This window comes from Parasteatoda tepidariorum, chromosome 8 (assembly GCF_982258835.1).
Source record: "Parasteatoda tepidariorum strain Cologne lab strain chromosome 8, Ptep-v5.0, whole genome shotgun sequence".
In the NCBI taxonomy this organism is placed as follows: domain Eukaryota; kingdom Metazoa; phylum Arthropoda; class Arachnida; order Araneae; family Theridiidae; genus Parasteatoda; species Parasteatoda tepidariorum.
The window spans coordinates 13,714,681-13,738,016 of NC_141762.1; the positions used below are offsets into that span (position 1 = coordinate 13,714,681).

The 23,336-nt window shown below is 30.9% G+C and overlaps 3 protein-coding genes across 3 annotated transcripts; all 3 read right to left on the minus strand.

Moving 5' to 3' along the window:
• Nucleotides 1-2,347: 2,347 nt before the first annotated feature.
• LOC147805742 (uncharacterized) lies at nucleotides 2,348-4,044 on the minus strand. The gene is made up of 2 exons (XM_087149408.1): nucleotides 2,791-4,044; nucleotides 2,348-2,725 (listed from the first exon to the last, which is right to left on the minus strand). Exons 1-2 carry the CDS (start codon nucleotides 4,042-4,044, stop codon nucleotides 2,348-2,350), a joined length of 1,632 nt encoding a protein of 543 aa, XP_087005534.1.
• A 12-nt stretch (nucleotides 4,045-4,056) lies between these two features.
• Nucleotides 4,057-5,706, minus strand: LOC147805743 (uncharacterized). The gene has a single exon (XM_087149409.1). The coding sequence runs from the start codon at nucleotides 5,704-5,706 to the stop codon at nucleotides 4,057-4,059; it is 1,650 nt and encodes a 549-aa protein (XP_087005535.1).
• A 530-nt stretch (nucleotides 5,707-6,236) lies between these two features.
• On the minus strand, nucleotides 6,237-8,616 carry LOC147805744 (uncharacterized). The gene is made up of 2 exons (XM_087149410.1): nucleotides 8,571-8,616; nucleotides 6,237-7,213 (listed from the first exon to the last, which is right to left on the minus strand). Exons 1-2 carry the CDS (start codon nucleotides 8,614-8,616, stop codon nucleotides 6,237-6,239), a joined length of 1,023 nt encoding a protein of 340 aa, XP_087005536.1.
• Nucleotides 8,617-23,336: the final 14,720 nt, after the last annotated feature.

Here is a 23,336-nt window from a genome sequence, read left to right on the forward strand (position 1 = left end):
ATCGATTTTGATTTTCTTCTAAAAAAATGGAAAAACGACTCAATAAATTCTTTTTTTTTCTCTCCAAAAATACATTTCAAGATATCGCGAGAAGAATTACTGTTACATGCACCCCAATTTTTTACGATACTTTTTATATTTTATTTATTCGGTACTTTAAGTTTTATTTAATAACTGAATTTTCTTACTTTGTGATAAAGTATTTTCCAATAAAATAAAAGTCGCTTTCAAAAAGAGAGCTTTTTTCTGAAATTCTACTCACTTAAAGGGATTAGTTTTAGCATTCAATACACTTTGAAAAAAAGTTTATTTGAAAGAAATCAGTTTTTTTTTTCCATTTGCTTTTAAACCAAAAGAGTCAAACTTCAGTATTCTTTCCATTTATTGAGTGAAAGTCATTTGGGAACATCTTTCCCCGACAATCTTTGAAAAACACCTGTCCTTTACAAAGATGGAGGTTAGAGGTTGTACCTCATTGATTTCTTTTTAACACTGGAAACGAATTTCAAGTAGTTCCTTGTTGTTAGAACAATTTGTAGATGGAATAATCAGCTAGAAACAAACTTATGACTGTTCTTTGAAGACTCTTTTAACAGTGTGAATTACGGTGATTTTATGGCCTGAAACTCGTTAGTTATTTATTGTACCTAATGAATTAATTAGATTGAGATTAAATCGGAGCAACATCAAGCGAAACCATTTATTTAAAAAAAATTAACTCTTTTACAGTAAAAAACAAAATTTATATTTTCGTGATATTGAAAATCAATTGCCAAACTGAAATTTGATTGAATGTAACCTGATTAAAAATTGATAAAACGAAGCTCGAATTCAGTTTTCTTTTTTCGAAGACGTGCACAGTTGCTATCGACATTTTTTCTATTATAGTAAGAGGACAATCCTTATTGACTTTTTGACACTAAAAGTTAAGAACTTTTTTTTACAATAAATAATATTGGATAAATGTGCAACATAAAAATGAGCTATATTAAAGCATTAGTTTCTAAAAATTAATATAAAGTTTAATACAGGATTTAATTATAATTGTAGAGAATCGTATTTCAATTAACTTAAAATATTATTTCTTTGACTTATAATCTCACATTTGTTACAAGTTACGCTGAACTTTTTCTCAATTATCTATGAACTTTTTATACTAGAAATAATATTGAATTAACACTGTACAAATTATATATTTTAAAGTATTGAAGACATAATTAACATACAAGGTTTCAAAATGATGTAAGATTACAGAATTTGATTTAACCCATCACTTTATTTGTTTTTGTAGAGATGCAGGAATCACTGAATGTAGAAGTCAACCACAAAATGACTTTTGATACTTTTCACATCAATCTTCTTTACGCTTTGATCACCCTCGAGTCCCTTCGAGTTCGAAAGCTGTGTAAAAAATATTTATTAATCGAATACTCACGGCGGAACAAGTCGTCAGTGCCTATCCCCCTTCTAACTCTTAAACGTCGGTCAAATAACATTCAAAAGCTTTAATTCCTGCTCTGCACCTCTTCGCGGTACGAGGGAGTAACGTCGTTTGACGGCCAACGCAGACAGAGGGGACGACCGACGAAGGCGAACAAAGCTAATAGAGCAAAGATTTTGAGAATGTCGGAGAGCGAAGAGTATGATTGGGAGCTCATTTAAGATTAGTCAGAAAGATTGGGCGGCTGAGTCGCAAATCCTGTTGGAAAAAAATAATAATAGACTACTTAAGAGGCGCCAATTCAAAGAAAAAGGCCTAAGTGAGAAATTAAAGAACCAAGCGCCCAGCAGAAAAAAGCCCATAATAATTTTTGAGCTACCAGAGTCATTAAGCAAGGAAGGACTCATTGGACAACTTAAGGATTGCAATAATGATTTTAATAAAGGAGACTGTCGTTAATAAGTTAAAATAAATAATGCGGACGCCTTTTAAATAAAATCAATCAAATGAACCACAAGTTCTACAGATGAATGACAACAAATATAAAACTTTAATCTTTTAATAACTAATAATTTAGCATCAAAAACGGATTCTAAAAATTATATTCTAAATTACAACAAAAAAGATCAACAACAAAAGAACTTTCTCAGGTTGCCACGCAACCTAAAGTGAAACTTTAAAACAAATAAATCTAAAGAAAATTAAAGGTGGCGCTTCTGTCACATATACATACGTTAATGACTTAAAATCTTGAACATACTCCCACCTTGCAAAGTGATAATAGAATAGCACTTTGGAACAAGCATTTAGCATTTCTTTAAAATACAAACTAACTCATGTATATTGGTCACCTTTATATGAAACTAATTAAAAAAATCTTCAGTCATTATATAAATAACAAAAAGTTTATAAATCTAAACGTTGTGGAATTTTTATGATTCTTCCCAATCTGCCTTTGATAAGCGAATTCACTTCCAAATTATCAGGCACATCAACGGAATTGGGAATATTATCAACTTCAAAGTTAATTTTCTTTGAAGACTTTTCCAGAACATCCACATCGTTCTTTGCTGATAGCTCTAAAGGATAAAGTCTTTGGAAAGGTCGGATCCTTTCCCCTTGAGAGGTTCTTAATCTGGCTACTCTAGGAATACTGTCCTTTCCAGGATAAAGCTCCAAGACAATTCCAAGAGGCCAATATATGAGTCGAGCATTATCTTGTCCTATTAAAACAATATCACCGATATTTATTACATCATTCCTTCTTATTCCCTTGTGCACTAGCTGAGCAAGATATTCATTTCTAAATCTTTGTTTGAGATCTTCACGTAATTTTTGAAAAAATTTACACGTTTCAACATAGAGGTTCGATTCACAAGGTCTAGATCGGGAGTTTCGTTGCTGTTGCTACCTTCCCCGTATATAAATGTTGCTGGAGTTAAAGGTACTAATTCAGATGGATTATCGTGAATGTAGGTCAATGGTCTGCTATTTATAACCGACTCACAGTCACATAAAATTGTAGTTAGTTCTTCATAATCTACAACAGATTTACCTAACACACGACGCAGAAGAGTCTTAAGCATTCCAACTATCCGCTCCCACCATCCACCCCACCATGTTGCTGTGGGTGGAATAAATTTCCAAATTATTTTCTGAGTGGTTGAGTACACAGCAATCTTGTCCCAATCTAAATTCTTTAAATAATTGTTTGCTCCTACAAAGTTCTTTCCATTATCCGAGTAGATGACCGATATTATACCTCTTCTTGCGATAAATCGTCTGAATGCTTGAATGAAAGCATCTGTAGTGAGAGACCGTACTAATTCAAAGTGAACTGCTCGGTACACAGCACAGGTAAACAAAACGATCCAAGCTTTTTCTTTCGATTTTAGATACAGAGCACCGGCATAGTCCACACCAGACACTTGAAAAACTTTTGTCTGAGTAACTCTTTCTCTTGGAAGGGGAGCAAAAGGAACTTCTACTGGTTTAGCATGATGACGCTTACAAGTCACACGCTTGGAAATAACTTTATTTATTATTTTTTTAGCTTTAAGAATCCAGTATCGCTCTCTGAGTCTTGAGAGTAAGATGGAACGACCTGCATGCATCGCTTTTATATGCTCTTCACGGATTAATTCTAACACAACACTGTTAGCAGGTAAAAGGATTGGACATCTGAAATTCTCATTCTCATCACTATGTACCAGTTTGGTCTTTACTCTCAGAATATCACTTTTATCTCGAAAAGCTTGTATTTTGGCGAGAAATTTATCATCTTGGAAATGCGTTGTTTGCATTGACTTAAAAATCACACTTTCTGCCTTTGCTAACTCCTCACAGATTAAATTTCCCTTTAACTTATCCTGATGTGAAACGTTGTGGACAAAACGTAGGATCCAAGCAACTACTCTTACATTTCTGCTATATGTTGAAAAGTAATTGCACCATATTTCCGTTACTTCAATATTTACCATGGAAATAACTACTTGTTTTCTTTTTTCCAAATTTACTTCCTCTTCATTAACGGAAATTTCGTCAGCTGCTGCAGGCCATTGCGTGTGGGAAAGATATAGCCAGCTGGGGCCCTCCCACCACATCGAATTGCCAAGTTATGGAGCAGAGCAACCTCTACTTGGTAAGTCTGCGGGATTCATAGATCCGGGCAAATGCCTCCATGCTTTTACTGGAGTCAATTTCCTGATTTCTTGAACTCGATTTTCCACAAATACACCCCATGTGTCTTCTATTTTAAGCCAAGCTAATACAGTTGTTGAGTCTGACCAGAAATGAACTTTGTCCGTCTGAAACAATTTTACTATTTCAATAGATAGACGAGCTGCAATTGTGGCACCAAGAAGTTCAAGTCGAGCAATCGTTGTTTCCTTTTTCCCGCTAGGGGCGATTCTTGCTTTACTCTGTATCAGGTGAACTTGAACATTGCTTTCATCTTCTATTCTCAGGAAAACTACTGTGGAATACGCAAATTTACTGGCATCACAAAAGAAATGTAATGAAATGCGCTCGTAACCTTTGTCACAATGTAACCACCTTGGGATTTCTACGTGCTTCAGATATTCAAGCTGACTTAGCCACTTTGTAAAATCTTCTCGTGTTTTTGTGTCAACTTCATCGTCCCAACCAATTTTAGCTTTCCACAAATTTTGTAACCATAATTTTGGTCGTAGTGATACCGGGCTAGTTATCCCCATAGGATAGAAAACTCTGTGTGAGGCAGCTAAAATGCTTCTTTTGGTGATTTTTTCATGTTTTGTGTCTTTCATATCAGGAATATTAATTAACAGAGTATCACTTCGTCTATTCCACTTCATTCCCAGAATATTGGTCTCACTAGAATTAGGTTCTGATGGGTTAGTAGACTCCCACCCTCGTAAATCAAATTGTCTTTCAGCCATAATATTAGTAGCAACTTCTATGAATTGTTTCAGCTCTAATTCAGTTTTCACGCTTGTGAGGCAATTATCTACATAAAAACTGCATATTAGTTCCTGTATAATCTCTTTAGGGTATTTTTCATTCCCTCCCATTGCTTCTTCTAGTTTATTATTCAAATGGTATTGAATAGTGGCTCCTAGCAAAAACGGACTACAGGAAACGCCAAACACAACTCTTCGATGACGAAAATGTTTCAGCTGTCCATCTTCTCCATACCATAAGAATCGCAAGAAATTTCTATCATTTTCATAAAGACTTATTTGCAAAAAAGCCTTACGTATATCAGCTGTTACGCCACATTGATATCTTCGAAATTTATTTATCATTGAGGGAATTACTTCTATCAAATTTAACCCTTTTTCTACACAATCATTTAAACTAGGAACTCCTTTTCTCTTAGAAGAAGCATTGAACACAGGCCTGATTTTAGTTGTGCTGCTCTCCTTTATCACAGGTCGATGAGGTAAGTAGTGACAAGGTATTCCCATGTCTTCTTTTGGAACCTCTTCAATTATTTCCTCTTTCTCCCAGCCCTTGAACACTTCTTCATAGGCATCATACAATTTGTCGGTTTTCAACTTGCGTGTTGTCATTTGCAATCTCTTTAACGCCAAATCATAATTATCTGGCAAGGGCAAATGCCCATCAAGCCATGGCAGACTAACTATAAAACGGCCATCTCCTTCAAATTTCACTGTATTTAAGAAATGTTCCATTGAGGCTTCTTGCAGTTCCTCTCTAGATTTTTGTTCTGAAGGATCTTTTATTCCTAAAGAATCTAATCTCCACAGCTCAGAAATATCCATTTATTTTACTAAAAGGGAAGTAACCAACATTGCGTTGCTTGACGGTAAATCATATTCAGGTGCTTTCCCTGTTAAAGTCCATCCCAGTAGTGTCTCCATTGCTACTAATCCACTGGCTCAAACTCTTCTTTTTCCAGTCATAAGTTTTCCTATTACGTCAGCTCCAAGCAGAATTTGAACTGGTTGTGACTCATTTCCGACGTCTGACAACTTTATATTCATTTCTTCAAGCTCTTTAAACCAGGGTCCAAAGCTAACAGGTGTTATAGTATCACAAATAGATGCTTGATCTAAAGCTTCCATGTTACAAGTCAAGTTATTCTCTGGATTCCTTAATCTAATTCTATAACACGTGTGTTCAAATTTATCCGATTTATGACCACCAAACAAAGAGTGTATGAGAGTTTCTTTTCTCAAGGGAACATATTCCATCTTTTCAGCCAAATTTTTTAAAATATATGTTCTTTGTGATCCATAATCTAAAACTGCTCTCACCACAATTTCTTTTCTATCAGATATCAGCTTTAGTTTCATAGTTTGAAGGAACACTTTCCGTACGTGATGTTGGACATGTTTATTTCAGAACTTTCACTTTTCTGCCCAGATTTATCGGGTTCACGATTTTTTGCAGCTAAAGATTCACACATTACCACATGTCTTTTACCGCATATGACACATTTTATAAAAGCTTTGCACTTACGAACTGAATGTCTTTGCATTAAACAGGCAAAACAACATTGACTTTCTCTTACTATGTTCTCTCTTTCAGCTAAAGTCATATTTCGAGCGGAAAAGCAATCTGAACTTTTATGTTTCCCTGAACAAAACACACACACTTTCTTCAAATCTTTTACATCTGTAGTCAATAGATTTGCCGCTGTTGGAAACCTTTTTGTTGGAAAATCTCTTGATTTCTTTTTAAAGGGTTGGCGTTTTTCATCAGATCCCATGCCAAAACCTGACAAGGCCAAATTAATTCTTTCTTCACCTTCCGTTTCTGCCTTCAGAAAAGCCATGATGTTTGTTAATCGCTCTTTGGCGTCAACTGAAGCAACGCGCGAAGAACTTCGGTTCCAGGATTTTAGAAACTCTTCTTGGAAACAAGATTCTACCATAGGGAATAGTATTGAAGCGCATTTCTCGGTCGTAACACCTAACGTTTCCAAAGCTCTAAGATATGACTCTAGTTTGTCATAAAGGGACGTCATAGATATCTTTTCATGCTTTTGAACGGAAACAATGAGCTTCAACAATTCCCTAACATAAACTTCGACCAAAAGGTCATCCTTGCCAAATCGGGCTTTGAGGCTATCTACTGCTTTGGTATAGTTTGCAGCTGTTGGAGGAAAGCTTTCTACAACTTCTCTAGCTCTAGATCCAACAGTTGTAGCCTGAATCAGGTATTGAAATTTGTTTTCAGGGGCAATATCTGTATCGTTATTAATTTGTTCAAATTGTCCCCAAAATGGTAGCCAATCTTTTAAATCTCCACTAAATTGCTTAAGTTCTAATTTTGGCAAATTAAACTGCTTTCTGACATTGGCACTAATAATATTTGGCGGAGACTCACCGGTTCTTTGCGATGTAGCTTGAATTCTCGCCAACTCCAGTTCATGTTTTCTTATATTTTCTCGCTCTTCATATTCTCTTTGTCTCTCTTCATATTCTCTTTGTCTCTCTTTTTCTTCATATTCCTCCTTTTGTTGTCGATCATTGACAGTAACTACCAATACACTTGTTACAAAATCTGGATCAGCTAAATATTCTTTACTTTTCAAAATGATCGTTTTCAGATCCGCTACAGTAGCTTTTTGAGGTAATACTTCGCCAATTTCTTGGGCAACAATAATAAGATCTTCCTTTTTAAATACTTTTGATTCTAAAAACATTTTTCGAATGAGAAGTAGCCTATCAACCGTCCTGTCGCGGACGCCACAAATGTCGTTAATAAGTTAAAATAAATAATACGGACGCCTTTTAAATAAAATCAATCAAGTGAACCACAAGTTCTACAAATGAATGACAACAAATATAAAACTTTAATCTTTTAATAACTAATAATTTAGCATCAAAAACGGATTCTAAAAATTATATTCTAAATTACAACAAAAAAGAACAACAACAAAAAAACTATCTCAGGTTGCCACGCAACCTAAAGTGAAACTTTAAAACAAATAAATCTAAAGAAAATTAAAGGTGGCGCTTCTGTCACATATACATACGTTAATGACTTAAAATTTTAAACAGAGACTATGAAGTCGTATTTCCCATCAGATGCAAAAGAGGATATCACTGGGTAGTCACACTTGAGCCATCGAGATTTAAAAAAATTATAAAACGCGACGGAATGAACGTTGGTTAGAAGTGCTATAGAATCAATGAGTGACCGCTCAGGTGTTATAAATGCAATCGCTTAGGCCATATGGCCAATGATTGCAACCATGAAGAGACGTGCTCCAATTGCGACACACCAGGTCATCGAGCGGATTCCTGCCAAGGACAGAAAAAATGCGTTAACTGCAATGAGACTAACCAAAGGTATGGTTCGGACCTGCGAATACATCATAAGCGCTTTAGGCAAGAACTGTGTGTCGTACAAGAGCGCAGTACGAGGAATACAAAGAAGAACTAACTACTGGGACTGACCTTAGCCTATATTAAAACAAATGAGAATTCAAATTATTAGTGACTCCAATCACAATACGAGGCTTACAGCCTACTCTTGTAATTCACCCGGCAGATCAACTCTGATCATCGACCTGTAAAAAATTGTTCGCCTATGTTCTTTTGTTTTCATTGTATTTTTAATAAAGTTCTGGTTTTGGTGAGAGGCTCACGGACCTTCTGGTCAGAGGGCGACTCACGATTGGCTGTGTGGTCTGGCTCACTGCTGTCGGCCGTACTGGTCATATGGTCTGCAGCCGGTTTGGCGCTTGAGCCTCCAGGTTTCGACCGGGGCTTCTGGTCTCCTCTGCTCGTCGACGCGACTATGGTGCATTTAATCTTGCGGGACTCGGGGGCTTCCCTTTCGTGCTGATCGCGTTAGCTTTCGTGACTGCGATATTCTTACGTAGGGCCAAATGGGCCTGGGTCACTTAATTCATATTCCTTACTCTTTCATCACACGAGTAAAAATATCATATTGAGTGGGAGAAACAACCTTTAAAAAAACATTTAGATGCTAACATATTTTTTGATATTTCTCAAAAAATACTAAGATAATTGGTTTATAAATTTAGAAGTGTTTAGATCATGCGATTGTTCAAACATATCAGTGGAGTTTAAAGCTTTTTGATGTTTGAGAGACCATGAATAAATTACAAATGGGAAAAAAAGTTTTTAAACATTCTATACCAAAAAATGAAGCAAAAATTTGTAATAAAGTTTTTTTTGTCTTGAGTTTTTTCTGCTGTAACTTTAAAAATATTGAATGAAATTAAACAAAAGTTTTGCAGCAATTTAAAACTATTAACAAAATTAATGCTTTAAAATTTGAGAAAAATTTGTTTAAAACTGCGCAAGATATGAGTAATTGAAGTAATTCTTTTATACTGCCCATGCTCGAGAAAAATTTATATTTGTTTTTCTTTTTTTTTTTAATTTTGTAGTGAATCGTATTTGGCAACTAATAAAAAAAGCTCGATTTGTATATGTTAAAATTTAAAAAGTTTCAGGAAATTTTTTATTTGTTTTCATTCTTTTTAGAAGAAAGTTTAAAATGATAAGGGGTTTGCCAGAAATTTTTAATTTCGTTCTATAAAGCAAGCTTTATTAAAAATGTCACCGGCATAATTGGATCCCTATAAAAGTATAATTTTCTCTTTTGCATGTTTTCTTATACAATCATATTTCGGTGAATGAACGCTTATTGTAATGTTCATTTGTTATCACTTATGATACAAAATACTATTTGTTGAAAACCCCTTGTCATTTTCTTTTTCTTTTAAAAAGTAAAAATAAAAAAAAACTACTTATAAAATTGCTTGAAACTTCTTAAATTTTTAATATATTAAAATCAGACTTTTTTCATTGGCTGTAAAATACAATTTGCTACAAAATTATGGAGAAAATATTAATTTTTTTCAGCGCATGCGCAGTATAAAAGAACTACTTTAATTGTACTTGTATGTTGCACAGTTTTCCACGAATTTTTATGAAATTTTAAAGCAAACATTTTGCAATTAATTTTAAACTACTCTGAAAATTTTACTTAATTTAATTGAATATTTCTAAAGTTACAGCAAAAAAGCTTAAGACAAAAAAATTAGTTTTTTTTCATAAAAATGTCTGTAACTCCAGAAATATTTAGTTTGAGCTAATATTGCATATAATAACCAAAGTAATTTTTACTAGTTGCAACTTTATTGCTACATTGTTAGGCATAGTTTGTTCAGATTTTCCGTTCGTAATTTATTGTCGGTCCCTCAAACCTATAACAAGCTTTAAGAAATAGTTCATATCTTACTTTGAGAGAGTTAACGAAGTAAAAGTGCTTAATTGAGTAATAGTACAATAAAAGAGTTTGAGAATGTGTGTTGAATAACATCACATATTTAATGTATTTTTTTCAATGATAATTAAAAATATGTGATAATGTGTATACCCAATATTTCCTTATCTCTTGTCAGTTAGTTACCATGGATATGATAGAACAATTTCCCTTTCTTTTTCCTTTAAGATTTCATTAAACAAGAAGATTTTATTTACCCCTTGTATTATTTGTTTAATGTATCTCACTTTTTGCATAAAGCTGATACAACAGGACGTGCCAAAATAATGAATGTTAGCATTTATATAATTGAAAAAAAAACACATACGATAATTTATGTAACACATGCGATAAATATGCACGCTATTTCTTTATCAAAAAAACTCTTATTATTTTAAAAATTAACTTTTTTTTCTTTCCTCAATTTGTGAAATTTAACACAACTGTAAAAAAAAAATTTCCTAAAAATGATATGCAAGATTTTGTGGAAAAGTGTTTATCACTTCCAATGTAAGCTGCAAGCGTTAACCAAACGACTTCTCGTTTTTTTAACGCTTCTCGTACGACTTCTCGTTCGACTATTACTTTAAAAATTATCTAAGTTTTTTTTTGTTATAGATTTTTTTTTACAATTTATGAAATTTAACAAAACTATACAAAAATTTTCTCTTGTTTTCGCCGAAATTTTTTGATAAAAATGATTTCAAAACTTAAAATGTGCTGTTAGGGAACAGCATATTTTAAATTTTGAAATCACTTTTGTGATACATCAAATGATATGCAAGATTTTGCGGAAAAGTGTTTATCACTTCCTAAAGAACACAACGTAAGCTACAAGCGCTAACCAAACGACTTCTCGTTAGATAGTTGGAAACTAAACCGCCTGAGACTAAAGTTCACTTCGATTGCTGACCAGTGAGTGATGAATAGGTGTGGTTGTCAAAGTGGGCTAATTAGTTGGAAGGTTGAAGAGCAGATTGTTGATATTGAAGTTTAGAATAGATGTGACGGCTATTTAATATGAAATGGAACGTATTCGAGATACTAAACTGATTGAATTAAAAGAGCGGTAAAGCTTTATTTCTCATTTAATCTAAGTGTTTGCTTGGTAAAATTAAAACATTTAATTAGCTTATTAATAAGTAATTTTGAGAATTAATTATTTTTGAAATGCTCATTCAGATACTGCTCCTTTTCTTATTAAATTGTGCATATTTATCTCTACCAAAAAGAGAACCAGGTATCGAAAAAGGTAAAGAAAAAATGGATTTTTCATTTTTTGTTGTATATGAAAGCAGGTACTTTAGTTATCTGCTAATATCTTTCCCATTTTTTAAAAAAATTTAATTTTAGCCTTTAAGGAAATGCAAAGTAAAAACGTAAGCAAAATTACCTTGAGAGCTTTGATTTTATTGAAACTGAAACTTCTCTTTCTTAATTTGACTTTTGTTTTCGGACTTTATACAGCAGAAAGAACACTGCTTAGTATTTTATTTATTTTTAGGGGAATGAAGTGACTCAGGTTCTATTCCCACCTTTGAGTGGCTGTACAAATGCTGATTTTGGCTCGCACCGACAACAATGCTGACAAAGTTATTTTATAGAATTGTTTTGCTAAAATAACGGAGTTGTTTCTTAAAGTAAACGTAATTATCTGGTGAAAAAAGACAGGCGTCTGTTTTGAAGTAGTTATTTTTCTGCGAAATAAACGATTTTATAATGATACACCAGCTGATAGTTTCTTTTTCCCCCCTAAATTTACCAGATTTTTCTTTTAACACTGTACAAACATGTACGATTTGAACTTGATTGAGATGTGTCTTGGCAGAAAAAAAATCAATTTATAAGAACTGAATTTTAGAGAAAGAGCATCGATGTTTCTTGGTTCAAACGAAAAATTACAGCTGTCATTTTTACTGAAATTATTAATGAATATCCGAAATTCTTACAGAAAGAAAAAAAAATACGAATCTTTGTATCTAATTTGTCATGTCTAAAATTTTTGCCTCATTCTATGTTTTTTATTAACTTTAAATAATTTAAATTTATATTGTTTAAATCTATATATTAATAGGCTAGCAATATTTTGTCTCGCTAAAAACTCCCAAACTACGCAACAGAATTAAACAAATAAGATGTCGTTTTAAAGGTATTGTTATATAGATGTGCAATAAGGTCTTAAATTATGAAAATTTCCTTTAATTAATTAATAAAATTAATAATTTAGTTTCCACCAATGAAAATTCAGCAAATCATTTTTCGTGTGGTTCGCATAAGCATTGTTTCCGTAAGCATCGTTTGATTTAAAGCATTTCTGAATTAATAGATTGATAAACAAAAATAAAGAGTGGATAAAAAAAAACGGAACTGAATTTCTTAAAAAAAGAATTCAATATCTTTAGTTCCTTTGATAAATTTTTAGGTTCCTGATAAATTTTTTGTTTCGTTACAATAGAATGGCAATGGCATCGTGCGAATATTCAAACCAAAACAAACTTTCTACAAACAATTATTTTGATTTGAGATTTAAAACGATATCTTAGTTATTTAGTTCTATTTTTATTTATTTAGTGCCTGCTGCCTAAATAAAATGCCTGCTATCAGGCGTCGAAATATCTCTGGCAGACGTCAGAGAAATGAATGGCGGAATTCTAAACGGGAAAGCATTTCTTATTGAGATATATTCTCTGCTACAGCTCCAAATTTCTCAGCTACATGAAGAAAAGATAATCAAATTGTGAAGGGGTCAGAGAAGTGTATAAATTTCATTAAGTAATTGATTTCAATATCTGGCATTTTTATTTTAAAATTTAAATTTGTTAAAATGTTTTTATAAGATTGCGAAGCAATATGCAATGGAACTGCGAAGCAGTTCTGGGGGTTGGCAAGCGTAGCGAGCAGGGGGCGGAGCCCCCTAGTATTTATTTAATATGTAATAAAAACTTCAAGATCAATGCAACTGCAAGTTGCAATTATATATATATATATATATATATATATATATATATATATATATATATATATATATATATATATATATATATATATATATATATATATGCAAAATGCGGATATAATCGTGCGGGCTGATGAAAAGATTATAATCTTTTATTTTACGGATTTTTCTCCAGTTGCTTGTTATTTTATTATTATTATTTTTCTTTCCCCCCCTTTTTTTCATATTTCTGTAATTTTCTTTGTTTTTTCTTCATTTTGAACTTATATATATATATATATATATATATATATATATATATATATATATATATAAAATTAAACTTTTTATGGTTTGATAATTAGTAAAGGAATTATTGTATGAACTTGTGTGAAAATACTATATTATCTATTTTAAATTATTATTTAGTTCTTGTATTTTTGCAAACAGCAATTTAAAGTACTAAGATTGTAAAAAAAAAGAAAAAAAAAGACCGTTATTCTAAAAATTTGATCACAACTAACATTTAGAACAGATATATCCAGTGTACGAAATGGTGACCAGTGCAAGCTATTAAAATTTGATGGCAGTAGTTATAGTTTAGTCAAAAGTGCCTGTTTCTACATTTTTGCTTAAGGCCGCGTTATATATATATATATATATATATATATATATATATATATATATATATATATATATATATATATATATATATATATATATATATATATATATATATATATATATATATATATATATATATATATATATATATTTATATATATATCTGTGTGTGTGTGTGTATATATATATATGTAATAACAGGGCTACAGCCCTGTTATCAGTGTTGTATTTAGCTTGAAATAATTGCAGTCTTAAGCCATCAGACGTTCTAAACAGGTTTATTTAAATGTAGGCTGGTATTGACAACAGTTCATATCCACACTCCCTTCTGACAATTCCGGAACAGTTTATCAGGATCAAATCATGATGAAAGGACACGCAAAACTATGCGTTCTTACGTTTTATACCAACACAGATTTGAGGTAAAAAGGCACACTTCGTACATTCCTTGTAACCTTACGAATTAAGGAAAATCATTTCTGCTTCCTTATATGGAAGTGAAAAAGGGAGCGATTCCGAAAATAACTCTTCCTTTGAAATATAAATCTATTTATATTTCAATGGTATGTTTTCAGCCTTGAATTCCCAAAAGAGAATCTCTCTACGCTTATTCTTTAACAAAGACATTTTATGAAAACGAAAGAGTTTTAATTCTTTTATTAATACAAAAGTATTTGATTTTTGTATTACATCCCCCCAAAAAAAATTTTTTGGTAAGCCAAAAAAAAAAAAAAAAAATTAGAATACTTTAAATTTAAAGTTTTTAGGTTGGTACGACTGTTCCTTTTCCCCTACTACAAACACATTTTTTCAATTATGTGAAGAAGAAAAAAACAATTTTTTACAATGACAAAAATATGAAAAACATGACTATGCAAATTATCTGTTTAGTCCACTAAACAGAAAGAAAAATGAAACATGTTTATAAACTATTCTACTGAAATTTTCTAAAAAAATTTTCACACAAAAATATACAACTTTTTATGGAAACGAACTGGACAACAAGTGTCATTTATTCAGAATTTAAGATTCTGTGTGGTTAAAAGGGGTTATTTACTTTATGAAAATCTGTATTCCCCGTTAAAATGGAGGAAAACAGAATTTTATGAAGCAGAGGGAAAATGAGAGATCCAGATTGGACAATATAAAAATAGTTAAAAAAATTTCTTCTCACCTTATTGAGAAAAAAAAGGTTCAACTTACATCGCCCTACATCAAAATGATGTAGAGGTAAACATCTCCACACGTGATTCGGATCTCTCAACAATATAGAGTTTACTTCTTCCTTTGAAGAAAGTAAAAAAAAAATTATTTTCCTTTGGACTGTATTCATGATTTAATATCAACATTTGTGGGTTGTGATATTTCCTAAGCTTTCATACATGTACTTTTTCAAAATTTTGTTTACTTAAATTATTCTTTTTGTTTATTTTGTAATTAGTTTCTGAAATTTTTTGAAGAATTTTATACGGTCCACTAAAAGGAGGTGATAACTTCCTCGTATTAGGATAAGTAAATTCTTCAAACATAACTAATTCATCAGTATTAAAATCTATATCAAAAAAATCTAGGATTATAATAGATTTTATTTCTTTCATGATATTCTTTAGTTCTTCGAATTGCTATTTTCTTAGCTTCCTCAACAGGTGGATAGAATCCTTCATTTAAGGGATTTTCATAGGGGAGTCTACCATGCATGAGGTATGCAGGTGGAAATTTTGTCACAGAATGGGGAGTTAAGTTATAAGTATTAACTATATCTTTTAACAAAGTAGGCCAGGGAGCTTTAGCAGGTTTTTCATTGATTTTAAATTTTAAACTCGTAATTATTGTTTGACCAAGGCGTTCTACCTTGCCATTAGACTGCGGATGTTGTGCAGTTGTCAATAATTGTTGAATTTTATTATGCTTCAAAAATTTTTTAAAATGAGAAGAAGTAAAGGCAGCGTTTCTATCACTCAACAAGGATTTAGGAATTTGATTTTGAAAAATTTGATGTAAAGACTTTGTATAGGTTTCTGAGCTAATGGATTTTGATGCAAAAGCCCAAATGTATCTTGTGAGGTGGTCAATAATTAAAGTTAAATATTTTTTTGTTGAATTATAGTAATACAATCCACCAACACTATCTACTGCTAGCAAGTCAAATGACTGATTAACAGGGGGTAAGGATTGTAATAATCCAAATCTTTTTTGTCGTGGTTTTTTATTTAATTGGCACGTATGACAATGTTTACAAAATTTTGTTATATCTGAAGTTATGTTATTCCAATAATAAACAGGGGTTATCAAGTTAATCATCTTTTGCACTCCTGGATGATTAAATTTATCATGAGCAATTTGCAGAAGTTTCAATCTTAACGAAAATAGAACAACTATTTTAGTAAAATTTTTCTTACGTACACATAAAACATTATTGACATCAACAAAATTACCTTGTAAGCTATCTTTCCTTTGAGCTTCAACAATTTCATCCAATTTTAACAAATGTGAAACATGAACATTATTATTGTTACAATTAATTTTGACAAGTGAAAGTGTTGCATCTCTCGAAAGCCAATCTGCTTCAAAATTAGTAGAACCTTTTGTGTATTTAATATCATATTCATACATACTTAAAAATAATGACCATCTAAATAATCTTCCTTTTAAATTTTTAACATTTTTTAGCCAAACTAAAGCAGCATGGTCAGTATGTATGGTGAATTTTTGGCCAAAAAGATAATGATGGAATTTATTTAAAGAATCTACAATAGCAAGACATTCAAGTTCTGTAATTGCATAGCTTTTTTCATAGTCCCTTAAAGAACGAAAATGAAAAGCTACAGGATGCAATACACCACATTTATCTGTCTGTTTTAACACAGCACCAATTCCAACTAACGATGCATCAACAAAAAGATGACATTCATGATTAGGATTAAAAATTTTCAAAATTGGTTTACAAATAATAGCATTTTTTAAAAGTTCAAAAGATTGTTGACATTTTTCTGACCACACCCATTTTACATCTTTCTTTAACAAGTTATTTAAAAGATGTCGAATACTTGCATAACTATCAATAAATTTATTGTAAACATTTATTGATCCAAGAAATCTTTGCAATGATTTTACATTTTTAGGGGGCATTAAATTTTTAATAACCTTAATATTATGGTTATCGGGTGACACAATTCCATTGCTTATTTCATATCCTAAAAATTCTATTTGTTTTTGCAAAAATGAACATTTTGAAAGTTTTAATTCCAAGTTTTCTTGTTTACAAATATCAAAAATCCTTTTAAGATGGGTTAAATGTTCCTCATAAGAATTAGAAAATATAATGATATCATCAAAGTAATTTGTAGCAAATTTAATTTTATGTTTATTTAAAATTCTACGAATTGAACGTTGAAAGATGCTTGGCGCATTCTTCCAGCCAAAAGGTAATCTTAAGTATTCAAATAGACCATTGTGAGTAGCGAATGCTAATTTCTCAGTGTCATCAGGATGAATACGAACATGATGATATCCCTGTGATAAATCTATTTTAGAATAATAACAACCATTAGACAATTTTTCAATTAAAGACTGTATTAAAGGTAGAGGTTCAGAGTCTGGTTTTGTAATTTGATTTAATTTTCTAAAGTCAACACATAAACGACTCTTTTTATTTTCATCTTTTTTAAAGACTAAAGTTACAGGGGCAGCATAAGGGGATGAACTTTCTTTTATAATGTTATTTTTTAACAATTCTTCTGTTTGTAAATCAATTTCCTGTTGTTGTTTTGGGGATGTTTTGTAAGGCCTTGTAAATCTGATGTTAACCTGACTCTCCGCGGTTCGATTCTGATTTCTCCCACATCGTGTTTATATTTTGCAAAAATATCATCATAACTTTTTAAAATTTCTTTTAAGTCCACATTTTCTATTTTGTTTTAATTTTTTATTTTTTCGTCGATATTGACCTGATAATGTGCGAACTCATTACCTAGTTTTATCTTCGAATCATTTGAAATTTTTGAACTTTTCATCTTTTTCCTATTTTTCCTTTTCTTTTTATTTTTGTTACCCTTTACATTATTTTTTTCGATGTTTACTTTTACTGAAACATCATTAACTTTTATTTTTTCATCATTTTTAACCTTAACATTTTGATAATTTTGCTGTCTAATGTGCAAAGATAAGTTGTCATTGTTAGAATTAGCAGAGGTGATCAATCTCTTACCAAATTGAGTAACAACTGGCCCGACACAGTCAATAAACAAACAAAAATCTTTGCAAGTCTGCAACCCTAATAAAGCATATGGTAAATCAGTATCAATTATAGAAAACTTAGCTGAGTTAACAATTTCGCCTATCTTAAGGGGAAACTCACAAATTTTGTTAAGTGTTAATTGTCCTTTCGTTTAAGTAACATTTAATTTTTCACATTTTTTAATAGGAATATTTAATTTTAACACCAAATCTTTTGGTATTATATTCAATGTTGACCCGGTATCAATATTCAATACTATATCTCTTTGTTTACATTTTTATTTTGTTTTGGACGTCCCTTTAGGTGTTTATTTTCCACTTTATATCCATTTAGATATTTATTTTCCACTTGATATCCATTTTCAACTTTATATCCGGATATTATTAATTGCTATTGATTATTTGTCATATTTTGAACGTTCACTTCAACAACATTGTTAGGGTTGTTTACACACGAGGAGCCCATGTGAAATTGATTCATTAGTCCTTTCTTCGAACAGTATTTACACTGATTTATTGGGATCTCCTGTGTTGTATGATGTATTTTGGGTTTTGTCACATTCGGGGTTACACTTTTATTTTTAGGACAAGCCGGGGCTTTATGTCCTGGTGCATTACATTTAAAGCACTTCATGTCATATTTTGGGTTTTCCATTTTTTTCATAAATGGTCCCTTATTATTTTGAAATTTATTTTTGTCTAAGTCACTTTTAATTTTTTCATAAATTTTAAGTTTTTGTTTAAATTCAAAAAGATTATTGGCTCCATAAGGAATTGATTTATTATTTGTTTGGTCTGGTATTCCCTGAATTATGTAAGTGATTAGAGCTAAGTCATCAATATCACTTTGAGTTGCAATTTCTTTCATTTTTAGGAAATATTCTTGAAGTGTTTCATTATACCTTTGCTTTCTTTTTTGCAACATTGCATGTATTTCTGTACTATTACAACTAAGTCCAAATTCTTCAAGCAAAAGATTTTTTAGTTTTTCATAAGAATTTAAATGAGTTTCACTTCTAATTAAAGTTAATGCATTTCCCTTCAAACATCTTTTAGCAAATAAAAATTTTTGCAAATCAGACAATTTAAATAAGGTAGCATGAGCTTCAAAATTTTCAAACCAAGAATTTATATTTTCGTGTTTTTCTCCTTTAAAAACAGGAGTAACTGCTTCAACATCAGCGAAATTAACTATTAATTTAGTTTCAGGTTCTCTATTATTTAAATCATTACTAGAATTTTGACTATAGGATGCCATATCTTTATCCGTATAAACATGAGTTTGTATTTCTATATCAGCATATATTTTAGTATTTAAACTAACTTGTGTAAATTGACTTACACAAGTTTTAATTGGTAAATGTGATTCAAAATCAGTTTGAGTTTGTTTACATTGAAACTGATTAGTTTCCTCCTCATCTTCAGAGGGATTTTCAATTACTAAAGAATTTTAAAAAAAACTTTAAATCGCATAAACAAGTTAAGATGTGTTTGGCAATTTCATCTTTATTTCCCACACTGGAAATATTTAAAATGTCTGAAATTTTGACTAAGTCCGAAAAATTGAAATTATTGCAAATTTCTTGTAGTTTGTTTGAAAATTCTTCACCGTTAGGTTCAAAAGAAAATTCAGAAAAATTTAGAATTTTGTTACGGTTTAATCTAGAAAAATCATTTGGAAACAGAAGTTTAAATAATAACTTAATTTTGTTTGCCGTTACTAATTTAATTGACGTTTGAATCACATTTATTTCCTTTAAAAACATTTTAAATACACGATAAATACAATACTATATCATAATATTATATAAAAAAATATATATAAACACAAGAAATACAATCTAACTCTTAATAATACTCTATTCCATAATTCAAAATAAAATATTTAAATTACTACTCAGCCAGACTACATTACACTTAGTTTCTGCGAGATAAAAATGGGTAAACTTCCTCCGCAAGTATTTATCCTGGCGTCTTGTAATAACAGGGCTACAACCCTGTTATCAGTGTTGTATTTAGCTTGAAATAATTGCAGTCCTAAGCCATCAGACGTTCTAAACAGGTTTATTTAAATGTAGGCTGGTATTGAGAACAGTTCATATCCGCACTCCCTAAGACTTCTGACAATTCCGGAACAGCTTATCAGGATCAAATCATGATGAAAGGACACGCAAAACTATGCGTTCTTACGTTTTATACCAACACAGATTTGAGGTAAAAAGGCACACTTCATACATTCCTTGTAACCTTACGCATTAAGGAAAATCATTTCTGCTTCCTTATATGGAAGTGAAAAAGGGAACGATTCTAAAAATAACTCTTCCTTTGAAATATAAATCTATTTATATTTCAATGGTATGTTTTCAGCCTTGAATTCCCAAAATAGAATCTCTCTACGCTTATTCTTTAACAAAGACATTTTATGAAAACAAAAGAGTTTTAATTCCTTTATTAATACAAAAGTATTTAATTTTTGTATTACATATATATATATATATATATATATATATATATATATATAAATACAAGAAAACACTAAGAAAGTTAAGAAAAACAATAAGTTTCATTTATTGCGCTTAAGCTGCAACAGCACTCATTAGATAAGTTCAAAATGAAGAATAAAACAAGAAAAAAATTGTAGACATAATATTATAACTTTTCCTTGTTTTATTCTTCATTTTGAACTATATATATATATATATATATATATATATATATATATATATATATATATATATATATATATATATATATATATATATATATATATATATATATATATATATATATATATATATATATATAAATATATATATATATATATATATATTTTTTAATGGCGGGCACTTGGAACTATTGTCTTTTGGCCACAGAAAGTGCCAGAACTGCTAACTCTCTTTTCGTTACCCAGTGGGCACTTGTGGCGAAGCCACGGCGGTGGATCAGCATCGCCCACGTCACACTACCACAACCCGTTTATAGGGTGGGTCACATTCACACACTAAGGAAGAAGGACATAGAACACAGATAGAGAGAAAGAAACATGCATGCCTTTGCCCGGGATTCGAACCCAGAACCTTTCTGATGCAAGAACAGTTCCCTGCCCCCTACACAGGCCGGTAGGCATGCATCTATACTTTATTTAATTATACTTTGTACTATCTATTTATAATAATAATAATAATAATATATATATATATATTGTGTTGAACCAAGTTAACTAACAAATATTACCCAGTTAAAAAAATGTTTATTTTGGACTATAAGAGACTGCGCAAAAGTTAAAAATTTAAGTACTTCGATTGTTTTATGCTGTTAAACTTTCGACATGTTATATTAAGGTATTAAAACTCCATAAAATAATGAAAACTAAAATTTTTTTTCTCCAAATTTTTAGAATAGCCAAACTTTTTAAAAACGTTTATTGGTGATAAAAGAAAAATCCCTAAATTCGAATACGGCATAAAACTTAAGATTGAAATTTTATACTGTTAATCATAGTATTCAATTATAACAATATTTCTTAAACTGAAAAGCATGCAAATTCCTATTAAGTTCTCCTCAAGTAGATATGCTTACTGAAAAGAGTAATCTCTGACATTAAACAGCAAGACGAAACATCAAAACAAGACGATAATGCAACGTTGATGACGTTATCTGCTGCAGAAGTTCCATTTATCTTCCTTCTCTGATGAATACGTTTTCCAGAACACTATGTTTGTCGATGCTTCTTATTTCTGTTTAGTGTAACTATTATTTCTCCTGAAAATCATCAAACTTGATGGTTTTAAGGGAAGCATTCCCGAACAAATTGTTTTTTGAACTTAAGTTGGGGATGCTTGTTTAATGTCTCCTTGTTTGGGAATGTTTGACGAAGAGTTACGATTCCCGGTTCTAATTTCAACTTCTGAGATATTAAATAACGAAATGGTAAGTATGCGCACTGTTTAAATGGCTGCAAAATGGCGCAAATAAAATGTCAGGCTATGAAATGAGGAGGTTTTACTGTTTTGAGCGTCATTAAGAATGCATTAAAGCGTCCCATTACTTTTGGAATAAATTAAAATAAATGCATCTTCGGCTATTTGCTTAAAATGGATGCTAAAGATTATTTTATTGAAACGTTGTTTAAAATGTTTTCCCTTTTGTTATTGAAAACTTAATGAAATGCTAAAAGATATTAAAGAAGAATAAGTATTGTTGTTCTTTTGGAATTAAATCTGCAGTAGTTACTATGATTCTTTGTGTTTTAATGATTTCATTGTTCAAAGTATTCTAAAGGTTATCAGTTCTTTATACGTTACAGTTAGAAATATTTTATATATTTCTTACAATTAAGAATTACGAAAGGTTTTAAATAAATAATTGGGATGTTAGAAAAGAAATAAGGATTAATTTCGAAAATTCCTTTGAAATAAATTCTTCTATTAAACTTTTTAAGTTTACTTCAAGTGTTTTTGTTTTTAGTTTTAATTAGATCAGATAATATTAAACAATGTTTCATGCAAAAAAAGAAAAAAAATATTATTTCTGATAAATAGTTCATTAAGAAGTTAATCCTCCAAGTGGCAATTAATCAATTTTATTAAGTGCTTTTTGTTTATATACGTATAGTAAATCAAAATAAATTCGTTTGAATTTTGAACTTTTTGTTCTGAACCATACCTTACTTTTGTTAGGAGGTATTAAACACTTGATGTTCTTAATTAATAGGATTTTCAGGGAAATTGCCTGTGTCTACACTAGCGAAATCACCAACGATTTAATTAAAACTTTGATTTGGTGCAACTGGAAATAGAGCGACATTAAAAAAAAATATTTATTTATGACACTGCATTCAGTACATCTGTCAGTCGTAACCTTTTACAAAAGAAATAACGCAAAATTCTACAAAAACTAATTCACCATTTTATTATTCTTTTTTCATCCATCGTCCAAAAAAACCAAAACAAAAAAAAATGATCATATCTATAATATCAAGCTTTTAGCTCGCAACATCAGAAAATGCGTGTTATTACATCACGTGACCCTGACACCTTCCCCCCAGAGTCATATTAGATCCAAAGATCGAATATGGCAAATAATTTAAGGGTCACACTTTACACATAAACAAACTATGTTTCACATTCACCCAAATATTCACTGAATCTTAGGTTTAACTTAACACTAGGTATTTACTTTAATCACCTAATAATAATAATAGGAAAAAATGTTCAGAGTCTTATTTTAGTTTATATTTACAGTCTGGACAATGCATCTGCATTACTAAGTTTCGATCCTTTGATGTGACTTGCCTCAATATCATGGCGTTGAATGGCTAACGCCCATCTCTGCAACCTCGGGCTT